The sequence below is a fragment of the Raphanus sativus genome, chromosome 2 (genome assembly GCF_000801105.2).
Source record: "Raphanus sativus cultivar WK10039 chromosome 2, ASM80110v3, whole genome shotgun sequence".
Classification (NCBI taxonomy): domain Eukaryota; kingdom Viridiplantae; phylum Streptophyta; class Magnoliopsida; order Brassicales; family Brassicaceae; genus Raphanus; species Raphanus sativus.
Window position 1 is genome coordinate 36,728,939 of NC_079512.1, and position 17,667 is coordinate 36,746,605.

Consider the following 17,667-nt stretch of genomic DNA (forward strand, 5'->3'; position numbering starts at 1 on the left):
TTAGATTAGTATAAAATAAATAACCATCTTAAATTTTTTTATATATTCCGACCAAACAACAGCAAACGAACGCCGCTGTCCGCCTGCCCTCCCGCTCAACTAGAGGGTTCCGACATAGCTTTTAATTTAACAAAAGAACAGTAAGAGGCCGATAAAGCCCAATTTATGACGAAAGCCCATTGGGTTGTCATTGTCACGTGAATAACTCGCCAGCTCACATCCTCCGAGCACTGAGAAGTTTAACGTCGTCGATCACCGGCCCACACAGGCTCGAGAAATCGTCGTTCCTCATCGCGTAAAACGTGCTGTAGAACATGATCCTAGTCCTCTCCGAGACGGCGACGAACTTGAGCGACGCTCGCTTGAACCCGCCTTTCCCTCTCGATTCGTACGGCACCTTGAGCGTGTCTTTCCCGGCGAAAGCCTCGACGATCATAGACCCCGCGCAGGCGTTGCTCGCGTCTCCGACGGCGAAGGAGAGGACGTAGATTTTCCCGGGGGCCGTGCGGACGACCTGTGCGACGGCGCTCTCTTTCCCGGCGACGAGTTCGACGGCGCGACGGCCTTGAGGGACTGAGAAATGGTCGGAGTCGATGTATTTAACGGCTTTGAGAGATTCGACCATCCATCCCGGTAACGGAGAGTGGTCGTCGACGGCGTTTGGTGGGATCAGGACTCCTGATGACGTGTTGGGTAGAACCCATGGGCCTTCTTCGAATCCTCCGTTCTTCAGTATATTCTCTGCAAACAAACCCCACAAGTTTTAAATATTTACTGATTTGACCCAATAAATTATTTGCTAGCTACGAAACCCCACGTTAGTACTAATAGTTCAACACCAACAAATAATGTTCTACAAATTGCACAGAAGGCGAATCGATTATAAGCAAAATGATTTATTTAAGCCAATTCTTCTAAAAATGTGTCTAAACGATGTATAAATGCACATTAAAGTTAGCGTTCAAAACACTTACTGTTGGTGGGACGAGGAGGAAAAAGAGCTCTCATAGCAACACCATCGATGAGTGGTCCGCAAGCAGGATCTTCCTCAACACCTGGATTATGTATCACAATCTCTGCATAATCGCTCTGCGCCTTGAACGCCCACGAATACAAGTCCCAACCCGAGCTACTGTATACTGTTTGAATGGGCATTACTCCGTGGTGAGGCGCCACAGAAACGTTTAACTGCTCGTCCTGTGCGCAGGTTCGAGCCGCACTGAACGTTATGGAATAGTAGGAGCCTTTTTTAACGTTGATCTTTTGTTTGATGGAAGCTTCGTTGCCTAGACGCACCGCGAAAGCGCCTTTAGGCACGACAAGGATCATGTCGCCTTGTTTGTGTCCTGAGGGAATGTACTCGACGAAGCCTGAGAGTTCCCAGCTCGGGATTGCTGTTTTGTTCATCACTTGTGTCCCTTTCATGTCCGTGTGGCGTGGACCTAGTTCGAAGTCACCGTTTGGTAGTAGCCCTGTGTTTTTTTAGGAGACAATGAACAAAACAAATAGAAATCAAGGTCAATCTCTATATGCATATTTGTAAAATTTTGTTTTTTTAAATAAGTTTTTTACTCTATGTTTGTCCATCAACATTTATTTGGAATTCTATATATAGATCAATTCACCAACTTGGATTATAGTTTTTTTTTTCTTTTTTTTCAAAAGGTTATAGTTAATAACATTTAAGGTTTGTTATGGTTTCTGAGAAGGGTAGTGTAATTTATAGATGTAACAATAATGAAAAAACAAAATTTTCTCAAGCCAAATGGAACTAGTGTACGTATATAGTTGGTGACAATGATTCTAGTAAAGTACATTTTCACTTTTGTTTAACATGGGAATGTTTACTGAATAATGGTTTTGCTGTTTCAGATCTATGATATAATATAATAATTGAAGAAAAGTTGAAGTGCGAAATTTTCAAATTACTAAAAGAATAATAAACTGTTGCAGATTGGAAGGTATGAGTTTTTACTTTTTACTGATGCATTTATTGTAAACCATTTGACAAATACCATGTGCATGTATACAGATCTGTCTGATTGTAACAGTTAAATACTTTCATCCAATATTCTCTTTAAGTAATTCTGTTTGGTATTTAAATTCACAAAGCTATTCTGTTCTTGTCTATTGGTTAAGCATCTAATGATACACAAAGAAGGAAAATTAACATCTTGTAGTTATCAAGTAGTAGTATTCATGACTTGTGGTGCAATACAGACGAAATTATTTTGATATACAAGGTGTAAACATGATGTGAATGAAAACTGTAATATTATTTTTCATAGCTAAACGACAGTTTTTCTTACGCTTGCTTTAGTTAAAAAAAAAAAGAAGATATTTGCATAACGAGGGCTTACCATCTTTGAAGCAAAAGGCAGTGTAGAAGATCGAATGAAGTAGAAGAAACACTACCACTCCCATTTCTTTCATGTTTTTCTTTCTCCTTTTCTACTCCAATTATTATGTTATATACTTATACAAAATGGAGAATAGTGAGCGAGAGAAGGAATGTTTAGTGGAGTGAAGAGAACGAAGACGAGATAGCTCTTTATATGCAAAGCTGTACAGAAAAAAGCCCCTTGTCTTTGTCTTAAACTACAACTTTACCAATAGAGACTTGTGTCGGAACAGCATTGGTCTCTTTATTTATTCATCGTTCCTTGGAAACGGGTCACTTTGTCTTGGAAGGTTTGACTAATTAAATAACAAAGTAAACATGTAAGAGTAAATAAGAAAGGAACTATGAGCTATATACATTTAACTTGCGATTTGAAAAACAATGAATATGTGACAGTAGTTACTAGTTAATGGTAATATAAGTGCAGAGGTGAAGGGGACAAAAGCTGTGGGACAATGTGATCCATATATCTCTCACATGCCTTCTCATATTGGTTCTCCCATCGCGACAAGTTAAAGTTGCGTATGTTCTGAATTATCCTATCACATTCTGAATTATAAATTGCATCAAAATGCTTGATCTGTGTGCCAAATCCAGCAAGGCTTTTTGGTTCAGGTATAAGAAGTTATTTGATTGCACCGGTTAAAATCTGATATATATATATATATATATGAAATAAAAACATTGTTTTTATTAAACAGGAGAGGTGTCCGAAACCCGACTAACCCTGTTCACGCGGGTTGGCCCACCCGACTAAATAAAAACATTGTTCAGATAGGACAAGTAAAAGAATGAAGATTATACAAAAGATGAATGGAGTTAAGGCGTAAGGAAGTGTACCACTTAATAATAGGTGTGATTAATGCTCTTTTGGGGTTAAAATGTCTCGAAAAGTGTTAAATATAATAAGCCCGTTTGTTTTCGTTTTCTTTGAATCCTTAGAATGTACTCCCTCTGTTTCATAATAAGTGTCATTCTGGGTTCATTTTCTTGTTACACAAAAAGTATCATTTTATAATTTCAATGTAAATTATACTAACTTTCAGCTGAAAATTAATTGCAAACTGTATTGATTTTATAAATAATTTTATTTATCTAAAATACTATTGGTCAAAGAGATATAATTAATTACAACTTACATATATTTCAACAACTTTCTTAATCTGTGTGAAAAATGTCACAAAGACATTCTTTAAGAAACGGAGGAAGTAACAGATAATACTCCCTCTGTTTCATAATAAGTATCACTTTGAGCTCATTTTCTTGTTACACAAAGAGTGTCACTTTATAATTCCAATGTAAATTATACTAATTTTCAGCTGAAAATTAATTGCAAACTGCATTGATTTTATAAATAATTTTATTTATCTAAAATATTATTGGTCAAAGAGGTATAATTAATTACAACTTACATATATTTCAACAACTTTCTTAATCTGTGTGAAAAATGTCACAACGACATTCTTTAAAAAACGGAGGGAGTATGAACTTATGTCACAACGACTAAGAATTTAGATAGCAGCTCATAAATTATAAGAGATTACAAAATAGAGATTTTCCTCCGAACACTTGAACACCAGGCCGCCCACATTGTTACTATTATTTCATGCATATATCGACTAATCTTTGTTAGTGCAACATTAAACCAAATGTTTCTACCGTTAAAGCAGCACATGATCGACAGAAATATTGAGTATAAAGTCTAGAGTATACCACGCTGGCTCTTTTTTTGCTTAGATTTTTTCTTTTAAATACTGCCCGAGCCGATATGTAACTTAAGATATTAGTTAATAGTGTTGATATTCCAACTTTCTTTCCATGTGCTTTCTTATATTTAGTCTGCACCTCTGTCGGATCAATAATCATCGATGTTTCTTAAGCCGAACTATAACCTATATATATATTTAAAACCTTTGCTTACCAAACAAAAAACTAAATTATGTCATAATGGTGAACATGATCAAAGTAACCTCGAATACTAAACATGTTGGTTTGTCTTCAAAATAGTAATACAAAATAATCAAGCAAGCAGCATTAATAAATAGATAGATTAAAAGATAAACTAAAGTCGGCTTTAACATTATAGTGTAATTATAAAGCTTGGATATAAGTGTGGTCCGACCGGTTGGATAACGTGGAACATATGCTTATATTACATTTACGGAAATTTTTGAATGTTAATTTTACCGAACAAGAAAATGAGAAATACTATTACGTTAACTTATAAAAAGGATACGCAGTAAATTATTTGCAAAATGGTTTATCCAGCTCTGAGTAGTCAATAGCAAATCTCATCCGCGAACATATGAATAAGTGATATGGTATAAAAATATATTAAGAATAATCGAATTTTGTCTCTGCATCGTCAGAAACGAATGGATCACTGGCCACTGCAAGAAAGGCCACCGACTCTCTTAGCGGTGCTTTTATTGCACAAATTATTGTCCTGACCAACATAGTGCGTGCGTGTTTATAAATACATACACATGCTTTGCGGAAATAAGATATGTCCAGCTACAAAAAAAAAAGATATGTCCATTAAGTGAATATTTCAAAAATTAATAAATTACAAATAAGATGAGACGATAAGGCTATCGAGTTCAGTCAATTGGAGAAATTAAAGTAATAAAGACCAATTAAAAAAGATATCGTTAGAGTAGGCTAAGTTTTGTTTACAATAAAAAGATTGACTATTACAGGTTTTGCTTTTCTCTGTGTTGGTGGTTAAATCTAAATTTATGATTCTGGCATTTAATCAGGGTCAGATAGTCGTCTAACTTTGGCTTTACTCGCCAAATCAATACACAAATCCAATAAAAGACTATGAAAATAAATAGACATGCATGCATGGGAAAGTGGACCAACCTTTTAAGTTTTAACCAAACGACATTTTGACTATCGTCTTTTTTTTCGTTTGCAAAACTAGTTAGATACTATTGTTTAACTTATTAGAATTAAAAGTTCTCACCAACCTATTTAATGCGAGTATGATGCATGTGAATATTACACTCGGTGGTGGCAACGAGAAAATTATATGCATCTTCACTGTTTACATAATTCTCTGATTATGTCTAAGAACATCTTTATCCCACTCCATATTTTACTCTATTTATAGAGTAAATAGAGTGAGAAATGGAGTAATGAACAAAAAATAAAAGCATTACTCTATTTTTATAGAGTAAGGCTTTTATTTTTTGTTCATTACTCCATTTTCCACTCCATTTACTCTATAAATAGAGTAAAATATAGAGTGGGGATGAAGATGCCCTAAAACATCGAACTATCGGCTTTGGTAGATTTTAGCAAAAAAAAAACTTTGGTAGACACTTTTTTCTTTTTTTTAAACTTTGGTAGACATTTTTTTTTTTTGAACATAACTTTGGTAGACACTTAGTGTGCCTATTTCACGTGGATTATTTATGACGAACAGTTTGTGTTTCTTTTTGACGTAAGAAAATAGTCTATGTTTCTCATAGATGAGAGTGTGTCTATACTCTCAGCTTTGGATATATTGGTACAGGTAAAAACTGAACAGCTATTACAGTGAGCTTTGATTAACGAAAATTGGTACTACTAAACCTAACTAAAAAAAACACAAAAGACGATCCAGGCTGTGTCAATGAATCACATGCAAGCGACTTTATGGTCCACCCTGCATAAGTTAGTACAACGTAATAAATCATTTTATGTGCCCTAAAAGAAACATCCAAATTTCAATAAATAAACGGATTACAAGTTTAGAAAGGAACAAAACACATAAACCAATATATCCACCTTGATCACAGCCTTAATATTCACATCAATGGACCACATCCAAGATCCAGTGGCATGCAATATCAATGGGATAAAATTCTCATTATGTACTTGAGTCTCAAGTCATTTAATCTTCTTGTTATTGTCCTAATAACTCAAATATACATTTATATGTAAATGAAAGAGAGCAAAAAAAGGAGGAGATAAGGATAAAGAAGAAGGGGACAGAGAGGGAGATGGGTAACTAAAGAAGAGATCTGGCCTGAATCTATTAAAGACTTGTGTCCCAGTCTACTCACTCACATGCAAATGTTCTTTTCTGCATATATTAAAGATAATCCTCCCAAACAGTAATAATTATCGTATACATTCATAACATGGGTCTCTCTTATCATATGAATGATATACACTATGCTGATAATATATAATATCCCGTTTTTGAAATCCCAAGTTTCATTTCACAGACTTCAATATGCTCAGAAGGTCAAAACTCATGTAGTCATGAATGTGGGTGTATCTTTCACTTCTCCACTCGCCGGTTATTTTTCTTTATCAACCAGCTTTTACTCTGTTGAACTCAAAGGTAAGCTCTTTGTTATCTATTATATATGTTCATAGCTGGAGACCAATCTTCGAATATACATGTAACAATTCTAAAGATGCTTACTACCCAATGTGTTGCTATGTTTGAACCATTGGTTATTTTCAACATGACTATCCAAATTAACAAACATATAGAATTCATGGCACTTGCGTTTGATCGCATTAAACTTGGTAACCAATCATATAAATAAAACACCAAAGCAATATTGAGAAAATGAGAATCATTGAACCAGACTCAGTGTTGTGTCGTCGATTTTATTCATGCCAGCAGAAAGTGAAAAATGTAGCAAGCAACATATCATCCCATTTAGGAAAAGAATCACAAAAGACTTGGGCTTTTGAGGAAGTAAATAGCTCTGTTCAGGAATGTGGTTTCCAAAATATCAAAAATTAATTCCCATCTGGAGAGGAGATTGATGCAGAGAAGTAGAGTTTATCAGAAGATAGGGAAAAAGGATGTGCTTAAGGGAATGTGCGCTGGTAGAGTGGTAGAGCTCCCAAGGCTTCACGTTCCTTTCTTTCCCTTTCAACCTGCAAACACACACCCACCCACCATAAAGAAAGTGATGATAGAGTGACTAATGCTAATGGATAACGATGATGATCCATCTTTAGAGAAACACACTAAACAGTGTTCTTTCCGATGCAAGTCTTCCTAGTATAGGAAAATAAACGATCTTAAACAACATTTTGATTCAAACAACAGAGAAAAATTCTTGCATTTATAGTGTTAAATCATTGTTTCAGGCATCATGCAACAAACTGAAGATCACAAGCACATTAACGCAATAAAGCTGCACATAGGAACTTATTCCTGAAAATATGGATCACAAGAGACTTACGAGAGCCAGCATCTCCTGTAGATAGCCACGGAATGGTGTCTGCACCGCCTGCAATTGGAATTTTGAAAAAAAAAACTCAAAAGTTAGAAGTTGCGAAAATTCAAAAGGATGCCTAACAGAACAGTTACACTATATGATCGCTCAAAACAACAGTAACAAAATAGTATAACAAGTAATCACCATTTCACTTTATGGGTAATGACAAAATCAAATGCAATACCCTATTGTTCAATCCAGTTATTATTCTAATAAACTTTAGCAAATGCAAGAGGCAAGGATATTAATATGCTTATACATAAACCTAAGCTCAAACATTAGTTTAATAGCTCAATATCCTCGGAGTTACCTGAAGATCCTTGGGAAGGTACTCGTGCTTCATGGAGAGGTCCATGGCACGCTTGAGACGCTGGTTACGAGCGTCAACGACCTCCCTGGGCAATCTGTTCAGAGCTTCCTTAATGTCCAGATTTTCATACTGATCGTGTAGATCATCGTACCTGAGACCTGATCATTCCAATCAAACACACACACAACGGCAAAAACAACGCAACACGGATCAGAATCAGAAAATCAACAAATCCAGATTCGATTAAATCAAACGGTTTTCGATTGAGATTCTGACCGTATCTACGAAGGCGAGTTGATACGGCTTTCATATGCATGCGAGCAAGGAAGTTCTTCTTTGGATCGATTAGTGATTGCAGAAACGTCGACATTTTCTCTCCGTGTGTGCGTGCTTCTCTTTCTCTCTCTCTCTCTTCGCCGGTTGCGCAACAAAAGCTGCTTCTGGGAGAGACGAGGTAAATTTACAACGTGAACTAAACGACGTCGTTTCGAGTTCATGGGCCTATAATGGGTCAATTTACATTCGTGTGGGTTGCTCGTATTCATGGTTTTAGTGGGTCTTATGTCAGTCGATTGTTTCCTTCCCAAAAATAACTTTATAGTTAAATTTTTTTTTTAGTTTTGATTAAAATGAGACCTCCTCTTTTCTATTAATGGCAGTGACTAGATGAATAAGATTAAATGAGAGGAATAATGATAAATGAAAAAAGAATCTGAAGAATATTCTTATCCGATGGAGGCTCAATGAAATTTATATAAATGCAAATTTATCCTAAATGGTAGATTTATAGTATAAATAAGTCAAATTCCGCCTAATTTCTTTCCTCTAATAAATCTACCATTGGCAGTTTCCTTTTTTATAAAGGGAATCATATCAATTTGTCATTCAATGCGTGAACTCGAGGTTGTTTCTAGTGGGGTTCATCTTCGGAAACTACCACAAAATCTTTAGAAGTTCAAAAAACAAAACGAACGGTAGATGTTAAGCAAAAAGTCCTGATTTTTTTTTGGAATTTATCCATTTAAAACTTATGGTAACTTTGAAATTAAAAGTGATATTCTATTGGATTATTTCTTATTTTTCAAACGTATATATTTATATATAAACCGCGTTCATTAAATATGGTAGTCTAGTCAGCGAAGAAAAGCAATAAAGTCTCTGTGAATTCAATATATAGTAAGATAAGAAATCCAAGTCAGAATGAAAATTATCCTTTTCTTTTTTTGTTATGGACCAATGAGGAAGAGGAAATAAGGAGGGAAATCAGTTAAAGGGGCAAAAAGGTAAATAAAACCAATATAAAAGACACACACACGCACGCCCTAACAGAAGGTCAGGTCACACACCCAAGTTTAGAGAGAGAGCAACGTAATCGGGGAAAGGAGGAGACCAACCCATGTGTACGCTTCTTCTCTCGACAACGGAACGTGAACGTCTTTTCTGTTAGACGAAGAGAAAAGAAAAAAATAACCGTTTCGTATATTCTGTTTCGAATCGAGAGAGAGAGAGAAGAGAGTATATTAATTAGGATCGATCGAGATGGATAAGAAGAAGAAAGTGTGGTTTTGGCCGGAGAAACACGGCGGCGGAGGAGGAATTTCGATCAAGGAGGCGGAGCATGTTTCTACGGAAGAGACGATGAGTCATTACAGCTTTAGCAAAGGCCTTCTTCCTCCTCTCGGTGTTAATTCCGGCTCCACGCGTCGTGTTAAGCTCCGCTTCTTCATCGTCTCTCCCTTCGATCCTCGCTACAGGTAGTTAAATCGATTTTGCTAAACCGATTCCGTGATTGTTCCTGGTTTATGTACGTCGCTGACGATCCTTTGTGGTAGACGATTCGTTATTGTGGTGGAGAGAGCTAGGTTATGTCTTCTCTGCATGCTTGCCTTATCGTTCCGGCTCTTATGAGATTTTTTGAATCCATAGTGTTCGATGTAATGCTCGTGTTCAAAGGCATTAACACGAAATCGAATTAGTTTGATTTCTATTCAATAGATTTTTTTTTTTTTTTAATACTATGCGAATTTGTGTTTTTTTTGTCTTCTTTCTCTTAATCCAATGGCTACACTATCACTATGTTTCAGGGCATGGGATTGGTTTCTAGTGCTCTTAGTAGTCTACACCGCATGGGCATCTCCTTTTGAGTTTGGTTACCTACAAACGCCAAGAGCACCTCTCAGTATTATAGATAATGTTGTCAATGGCTTTTTCGCTATTGACATCGTTTTGACATTCTTTGTTGCCTTCTTGGACAAGGCAACGTATCTTCTAGTCGATGATCCCAAGAGAATAGCTTGGAGATATGTCTCGACCTGGCTCATTTTTGACGTGGTTTCCACAATTCCTTATGAACTTTTTGGCAGCTTATTGCATAATACTATTCAAGGGTATGGCATTTTCAGTATGCTGCGTCTATGGCGTCTTCGCAGGGCCAGTAATTGTTTCGCCAGGTGAGAGAGATTTGAATGTGTTTCTTTTAATATCAATCAAACACTTGTCTTACTTTGTCATAACCTTTCTTGAAATGCCTAAATTGTCAGATTGGAGAAAGATCGGAAGTACAACTACTTTTGGGTTCGATGCACAAAGCTTCTCCTCGTTAGTACCTTATCTTTACACGAGCTTACATTTATTGAAGCAGCTACATATTTTTGCTCTTAGTTTAACAAGACGTTGATGGTTGCAATGTAGGTTGCTCTCTTTGTGGTTCATTGTGGGGCCTGCTTCTGCTATTCTATTGCTGCACATTACCCAGACCCTTCCATGACTTTTATGGCACTTGCGGAGCCAAACTGGACACAAAAGTCTTTGCTTATCCGGTATGTCACAGCAATGTATTGGTCCATAACCACCTTCTCTACAACGGGTTATGGTGATATACATGGGAATAATGCAAGTGAGAGGGCTTTCATTCTCTTCTACATGATCTTCAATCTTGGATTGCTAGCTTATATAATTGGTAATATGACCAACTTGGTGGTTCATGTAACCAGTCGCACCAGCAAATTTGTAAGTTCTGTTTATTGTGTGATTAATTGCTTATCTTGGTAGTTGGTTCAGTTTAATTAATAAACCCGATCTTGTTCATTTTCATTACTCCAGAGAGATACCATCCAAGCTGCCTCAGCGTTTGCTCAGAGGAACAAACTTCCAGAGCGCTTGCAAGAACAGATGGTAGCTCATTTGTCTTTGAGGTACAGGACCGATTCAGAAGGTCTACAGCAGCAAGAATTTATCGACTCCCTACCCAAAGCTATTCGTTCCAGCATCTCGCATTATCTGTTCTATGAAGTTGTTGACAAGATTTACTTGTTCCATGGAATATCCAATGATCTTCTGTTTCAGTTGGTATGTTTCTCATCCCAAAAGTTAAATTGTCTAGCTAAACAGCTTCCTTCGATGAATACACGCACTTAACCTTCTGATGTTAGGTCACTGAGATGAAGGCCGAGTATTTTCCTCCCAAAGAAGATGTGATCTTGAGGAATGAAGCACCAACAGATTTTTACATTATGGTGACAGGAGCTGCTGTGAGTTTTCTTGTTTTATCTCAGGTGTAGAGTTCTACTTATCCATATAAATTGTTTATAAACTTAGACGAGATTTCTACTGTATGACAGGAAATCATTGCACCTGTGAATGGAGTGGATCAGGTAAAAGCCGAATTTTAAATCCTCTTTTAAGATTAGGGATCTCTTAAGATTATTTCAAGATGTTCTTTGTGTTATTCTAACATGAGATTTTGTGCATTAATTGCAGGTAGTTGGTGAAGCGCGCCCTGGTCATGTTTTTGGTGAAGTTGGGGTGCTATGTTACAGGCCACAGCTGTTCACAGTTCGTACCAAGCGATTGAGTCAATTGCTTCGTCTGAACCGTACAACATTCTTAAATCTTGTTCAGGCAAATGTTGGTGATGGAGCAATTATCATGAATAATCTACTTCAGGTTGGTTCGAAGCCATTTCCTTTATATACAACCATGGTGACTACAAAATTTTAGCGGGTTTACTATTTTGGCTCATATCATAATTGCTATGGTTTAATGCAGCATCTGAAAGACTCAGAAGATCCAGTGATGAAAGGCATTCTTGCTGATACAGAACAGATGTTGGCTCAAGGGAAAATGGATTTACCTCTCAGCTTATGTTTTGCAGCAGCAAGAGGAGACGATTTACTGCTGCATCAGTTACTCAAACGAGGCTCAAACCCTAATGAAACCGATAAAAACGGTCGAACCGCACTGGTAAGTCTCCAAAATGCTCTGAATAAACAGACTTCCGCATAACTGTGCTAATGTTTGTGTACTGTGTAATATTTTGTCTCAGCATATAGCAGCATCGAAAGGATGCCACTACTGTGTTGTATTACTTCTCGAGCATGGAGCAGATCCTAACATTAAAGGTATACAACAAGCAAGAATTTACGAGTCCATTTATAATATAAATTCGGTAAATCATCTGTTAATTGCTAAAAACTCATCTTGTAGATTCGGAAGGTAGTGTACCATTGTGGGAAGCAATCTTTGGGAGACATGAAGAAATTTCTAAACTCTTATGGGACAACGGCGCAAAGCTAAGTCCCGACACAGTATCCTATTTCTCTTGCCTAGCCGTTGAACAAAACAGCTTAGATGCACTCAAAGACATTGTGAAGTACGGTGGAGATATCTCGCACTGTGATAGCAACGGGACCACTGCATTGCACAGAGCAGTATCGGAAGGGAACATGGAGATTGTGGAGTTCTTGTTAGAGCAAGGAGCTGATATGGACATGCCAGATGTGTACGGTTGGACGGCTCGTGGTCTAGCTGAGCATCAAGGGCATGAAGACATTAAAGCCTTGTTTCATAGTCAGAGACCAGTGGAGAAGAAACCGAAATCATCATTTTCCGGTACACCAGAAAATGTTACCCCACTGATGAAGCATAGTAGCGAGCCTGTAATGATTCACCACCGTTCAAGGGAATCGTTGCCTTTCCTTCGAGGTGGCTCTCAGAGAAGGAAGATCAGTAACTTCAAGAACTCTTTGTTTGGCATCATGTCGGCTGCAAACGCTGGTAAACACGTCTCTTATTCTCAGTCTCTCTTCATCAGAACAAAACATTAAATTCTTTCTCTCTCCAAACAGTAAGAGACACTTTATCCCTTGAATCCTCAGGTGATGAAGGAGAAGCATCTACACTAAGCGAAGGAGTTGGTGGGGTTTATCCGGCGAGAGTGACGATCAGTGGTGAGGCTTCCTCCGCTGGTAAAGTGGTGAAGCTACCAAATTCACTGGAGGAGTTAATTGAAATCGGTGAGAAGAAGTTGGGGTTTGTTGCCACAAAGATTCTGACGAGAGAAGGAGCTCAAATCGACGACATCAGGCTTATAAGAGACGGGGATTTTCTGCTTCTTCTCAAGGTTTCTTGTTAGGCACGCAAGAAAGCTTGAGATGTTTTCCTATTTCTCAATGGATTTATTATTATCATCTGTTTAGTTATTCACTACAATCGCTTTTTATATTAAAAAGATTATTGAAATGCAACTTACTTACACAGAAACGAAAATAAAGATTTATGCCACAATTACAGATGTTATACTTATACCGTATAAGTTATACGGTTATACCACACAATATAAACGCTAATTCAAAGATTAAAGATTATAGTACTCCTTTAACAACAAAAAAAGATGTAATCTCAAGAAAAGAGTCAATAAAATCAGCCTGCTTTCATTTCTAAACAAAGCAGAAGTAAACAAAACTTCCTCTGTTGAGCCCTAAAGGCAAGAGAAAATGAGAAAGCTGTCTTTTGATCTGTATTTCTTTTTTTTTTCTTTTTGTTAGAGTTGTAAAAACAATTGGAAAGAGCAAAGATATAACATAAGCGAGGAAACCAAAAATAACGTTTCAGAGAAGAAACAATCAGAATACTTGTATCCTCTATCTCTCTTTCCACCCATCTTCTGCTGACTTCTTCTATTGCCTCTAACATCTTCTTGCTTTTTTATCTGCGGTTTCTCTGAATCAGCATTCTTCGAAAACGTTTGTTCCTTTATACAAAGACTTAGGAATGTCCACTGTTTTCTGGATACACCTGAGTATTATTTAAATCATACAATATGTGAAAAATGTTGCAATCTAAGTAAAGATTTTTCCAAGTTTATTTAAAGAATTGGTTTTTGTTATTATATACTTACCATTTGGGATCTTCCCTCCCTGGCACTTAGGGTTCTATGCTTCAGTTCACCTCTGCTAGTAGTAATGTCATCCAGAATCTCTGCATCGTAAAACTCGTCTTCACTGTTCTCAACAGAACTCAGAGGAAGGTTATGCGGTTCCCCCTGCTCTCCCAAAAAGGAAAATTTCAATGATTCCACATTATAATTTTTTTATACATTGAAGACAAACAGAAGAATCGAGAATGTGCTTTACATTGATGCCGAAGCTGGAGTGTGTTGCACCAACCATCTCTTCATACTCTGACGAATCCAAAACTTGGAGATGAGAAGGATCAAATATCTTGGGGAGGAAGTATTGTCTTATAGCAATGAGGATGAAGAATGGCAATGGGAACAGAATCCCTCCTACAGGTATCCATGTCACTCCAAAGCATATCAGAAAATACAGAAGCTGGAAGAGTGTAAACATAACAATCGACTTGTACGGGACTTTCTCCGTAAATGATGCATGTAAGCCTTCAAGAACTCTGTTTCACACACAAAAACAAAAGAACATTCGCAAATATCAGAAAATTTAATAAAAACAAAGAGTTATAAGAGTTAAATTTGATGTATAGTACTTGAATCGACGACCAGGAGTGATGAATAGTAGCAGAAGTCTTTCCCAGAATTGATTCCCGGGGAGACTATCAACAGCCATGTAAGTGAAGTAACCCCACAGAACTGAAGTTGGAATCATTCTTAGGAGTGGTGCTGCGAATATCAACAATCCAACAAGGATTGATTGCAAGAGATTGCTCACTCTTTGCTCATTTACTCTGACAGGCAAATGGTCTTCGATTAGTACTTCTGGATCAAACTTCTTTCCCTTTGTGTCTCTTCCTCCACCGTCTGCTTTCATCACTGCTTCTTTCAAGTTTTCTAGCTCTTTCACCACTGAAGTAGCCTTCACAGGTATCTGATTCATGATTTAAGTGAGACATTAAGTTCTTGATAGCGGAAGAGTAAGAGATGAACTAGTGAGAAGGATATGTTTATATACCTTGGGTGATGTTTCCATTTCTATAAACACATCTTGCATCTTCCCGTAGATCTCTGAGTTGCTTGCTTTTGCTTTCATGCATTCTTTTGCTTTCTGGACCATTTTCTTTCGCATCTGCTGCCTCTTAAGAACTGCAAGACTCTTTGTGTGCATAGGGGATTGTGGAATGACCCCATTCGAAGGAGGAAGTCCAAGTAAGCCACAGATTAATGTCTACAAAAAATTCAGAAAAAAATTAGTATTCACTTTCATTCATGTAAAATTAAACCACATGTAAGATGCATCATTAGAATCATACCATGATTCCTAAAATGAAGATGTCATAGTGATAAGCCGAAGGATTTTTCAGATTGAACTCCTTCTGCTGAGCCATTTGCGCCGATACACAGTGATCAAAGAAGTATAGACCTGCTATCATGATAGCTGGTATAAATGCAGCAAGGATGTAAAGAGGCGGGACCTTTCCCATGTCCTGCAAATTTGTTCCAACAGCAATGACTTTCAGACACAAGTTATAAAAGAACTCTTTCAGTATTCTATAATGTCGGATGCACTAGGTAGCAGTAGTACCTTGACTACTGTCCAGTGATACAAGGACTCTGAATCCCAAGGAAGAGGTAACTCCAGCCTCCTTGGAACTCCTTGAGGAATATCTCTGGGGACAGTGAATGAGAGTGCGCTCCACAACACAAGCATGAGGAGAGTTCCATAATCACCTATAAAAGCTCGCATCCACCCTGCAAAGACGAAGATGGTTCTCGTTCGAGTAAATGATTCTGTCAAGTATTTAATATGTGTATATATATATATAGACAAGACAAATGTTTCACATACTGAAGCCATATCTCCATGAACGTGCCCTCCTGCTTTTAAGAGCAGTGTAAAGAAGACCGAATGAGAAAATGACTGCAAGAAGCCCATTAGTATACCGCCACTGGGACTGATACGCTTCCAAACTTGGATCTTCAGATTTTGGGACAAGAAACTCGCCGAGAAGTCCCTGCGTTAGGAAAAAAAAACATCTCTCAAGTTTGAAGTGAGTAAGACTTTTACCAACATGGAGTTAGTTTAGTTATAGGCATCAGAACCTTAACAGCCTCTTGGAAAAACAGAACGGTAATCAGCATTCCAAAGAGCTCTCCTGCAATTCTGGTAAATCTAGAAATGATGTTGGCTGCGTTTAACATTGCAAGAAGGATAAGCAAAACTGCTGTCCAGACACAGACCCTGTTAAAAGAAAAGAGTTGTCTAATATGTAAATGAACAATCAGCAAGAAAAGAGAAAGGATAATCATAAATCTACTTAAGAGTCCACATTACCATCCTGCCCAGGCTAAGTAGAGTTTCTGACCCAAGTTCAGGCCTGCCTTTGCTGAAGCTGTGGAGGTATGTGTACATTATGAATGTGGGTTCTGCAACACCTACAATCAACAGAGGCTGTCCACCAAAAATGGAATGTATAATTCCACAAAAAGCAGTGGAAGCTAATGATTCCGCTATGCCAAGACTTCGATCTGAGAGTAAAAGAGAGTTATAAGGAACTTTCAGGACAGATTCTCTCCAGAAGTAACAACAAAATCTATGATAGTTATATATATATATATCTTCTCACCTGTCTCCCTGCTTAACTGCTCGCCGAATGCAATCACAGGAAGTGCAGAGGCAATAAAAATGTAGAGAGTTGGTGCCAGTATCCTGAGATTGATAGTTACAAAAAACCAAAAGGCAGAAACTCAAAGACCAACCACAAGTACATGCAATTGGAGGAGATAGAAGTTCATTGTATAAGCATCATATATGATCGATCACATGACATATATACCTAACACCAGAGTTGAAGGCAGCAAGCCAGTCTTGTTTGTAACACTTTCTTCTTCCATGGAAATCGTTAATAATCCCAGCAAATGGGGTATTGACTCCCTCCATGGCTGCTGACCTTCAGGGATCAGCAATGGCTCTGGATCGATGATATGAACAAAACCAAAAAAACAAAATATATATCAGCAAACCAAATGCAAATGAATAGATCGGTGGATGAAACAATATACGACGATTCCGCCAATCGGATTCCGAAACGCATTGCAATGTCTAACTTACTAACACAAATCGATCGAGAAACACACACAAAAGATGATCAATCAATCCTCCTTCTATCACCTTAAACTTTCGATCTAATAGGGACGAGAATCGAAATCCAAAACGTTTGATCAGATTTGATACGATGTATGAAAGAATGAATAAACACAATCTCGCACCTGGAGGAGAAGAAGAAGAAGAAAGCGATAGACGGCCCTGGCCGCCGTTTTAAAAGCACGCCGGAGGAAAATATCCAAAAAAAAACGCAGAGAGATCCGATTCAAGTAAGATTACGGTTACGGATGATAAAACTCTGTTTATCGGATCTCTCTCTCTCTCTCTCTCTGTTACTTTCTGTTTTTAGAGAGAGAGACTGCCTGAGGCAGAGAGGATATTTGAAAATTTAAAAAAAAAATCAAATAGAGGAAAAAAAATGAGAATTGG

General features: G+C 37.5%; 3 protein-coding genes and 1 pseudogene across 3 annotated transcripts; 1 reads left to right on the forward strand and 3 right to left on the reverse strand.

Moving 5' to 3' along the window:
• Window positions 1–20: 20 nt before the first annotated feature.
• LOC130508199 (protein DUF642 L-GALACTONO-1,4-LACTONE-RESPONSIVE GENE 2-like) lies at window positions 21–2,536 on the reverse strand. Its single transcript, XM_057003531.1, has 3 exons — window positions 2,361–2,536; window positions 975–1,472; window positions 21–741 (listed from the first exon to the last, which is right to left on the reverse strand). Exons 1-3 carry the CDS (start codon window positions 2,431–2,433, stop codon window positions 215–217), a joined length of 1,098 nt encoding a protein of 365 aa, XP_056859511.1. The 5' UTR covers window positions 2,434–2,536; the 3' UTR covers window positions 21–214.
• A 4,442-nt stretch (window positions 2,537–6,978) lies between these two features.
• On the reverse strand, window positions 6,979–8,388 carry LOC108839782 (cytochrome b-c1 complex subunit 7-1, mitochondrial). The gene is made up of 4 exons (XM_018612558.2): window positions 8,222–8,388; window positions 7,946–8,103; window positions 7,600–7,647; window positions 6,979–7,288 (listed from the first exon to the last, which is right to left on the reverse strand). Exons 1-4 carry the CDS (start codon window positions 8,313–8,315, stop codon window positions 7,220–7,222), a joined length of 369 nt encoding a protein of 122 aa, XP_018468060.1. The 5' UTR covers window positions 8,316–8,388; the 3' UTR covers window positions 6,979–7,219.
• Window positions 8,389–9,231: 843 nt separating this feature from the next.
• On the forward strand, window positions 9,232–13,470 carry LOC108839783 (probable potassium channel AKT5). The gene is made up of 12 exons (XM_018612559.2): window positions 9,232–9,699; window positions 10,030–10,395; window positions 10,486–10,543; window positions 10,637–10,954; window positions 11,048–11,293; window positions 11,377–11,475; window positions 11,566–11,598; window positions 11,705–11,890; window positions 11,993–12,187; window positions 12,270–12,345; window positions 12,431–13,000; window positions 13,102–13,470. The coding sequence occupies exons 1-12, from the start codon at window positions 9,485–9,487 to the stop codon at window positions 13,356–13,358; spliced, it is 2,619 nt and encodes an 872-aa protein (XP_018468061.2). The 5' UTR covers window positions 9,232–9,484; the 3' UTR covers window positions 13,359–13,470.
• Window positions 13,471–13,742: 272 nt separating this feature from the next.
• LOC130498883 (probable boron transporter 7) lies at window positions 13,743–17,103 on the reverse strand (annotated as a pseudogene).
• Between the last annotated feature and the right edge of the window lie 564 nt (window positions 17,104–17,667).

What these genes read in the sequence shown, in the direction of transcription:
- LOC108839783 (XM_018612559.2), top strand. Translation starts at nt 9,485, where the DNA reads ATGGATAAGAAGAAGAAAGTGTGGTTTTGGCCGGAGAAACACGGCGGC. An exon ending in TCATGAATAATCTACTTCAG is followed by an intron (nt 11,891 to 11,992) that starts GTTGGTTCGAAG and finishes GGTTTAATGCAG; the next exon opens with CATCTGAAAGACTCAGAAGA. An exon ending in AAAACGGTCGAACCGCACTG is followed by an intron (nt 12,188 to 12,269) that starts GTAAGTCTCCAA and finishes ATTTTGTCTCAG; the next exon opens with CATATAGCAGCATCGAAAGG.
- LOC108839782 (XM_018612558.2), bottom strand. Translation starts at nt 8,315, where the DNA reads ATGTCGACGTTTCTGCAATCACTAATCGATCCAAAGAAGAACTTCCTT. An exon ending in ACCTTCCCAAGGATCTTCAG is followed by an intron (nt 7,648 to 7,945) that starts GTAACTCCGAGG and finishes TTCCAATTGCAG; the next exon opens with GCGGTGCAGACACCATTCCG. An exon ending in TACAGGAGATGCTGGCTCTC is followed by an intron (nt 7,289 to 7,599) that starts GTAAGTCTCTTG and finishes GTGTGTTTGCAG; the next exon opens with GTTGAAAGGGAAAGAAAGGA.
- LOC130508199 (XM_057003531.1), bottom strand. Translation starts at nt 2,433, where the DNA reads ATGAAAGAAATGGGAGTGGTAGTGTTTCTTCTACTTCATTCGATCTTC. An exon ending in TGCCTTTTGCTTCAAAGATG is followed by an intron (nt 1,473 to 2,360) that starts GTAAGCCCTCGT and finishes AAAAAAACACAG; the next exon opens with GGCTACTACCAAACGGTGAC. An exon ending in TCCTCCTCGTCCCACCAACA is followed by an intron (nt 742 to 974) that starts GTAAGTGTTTTG and finishes GTTTGTTTGCAG; the next exon opens with AGAATATACTGAAGAACGGA.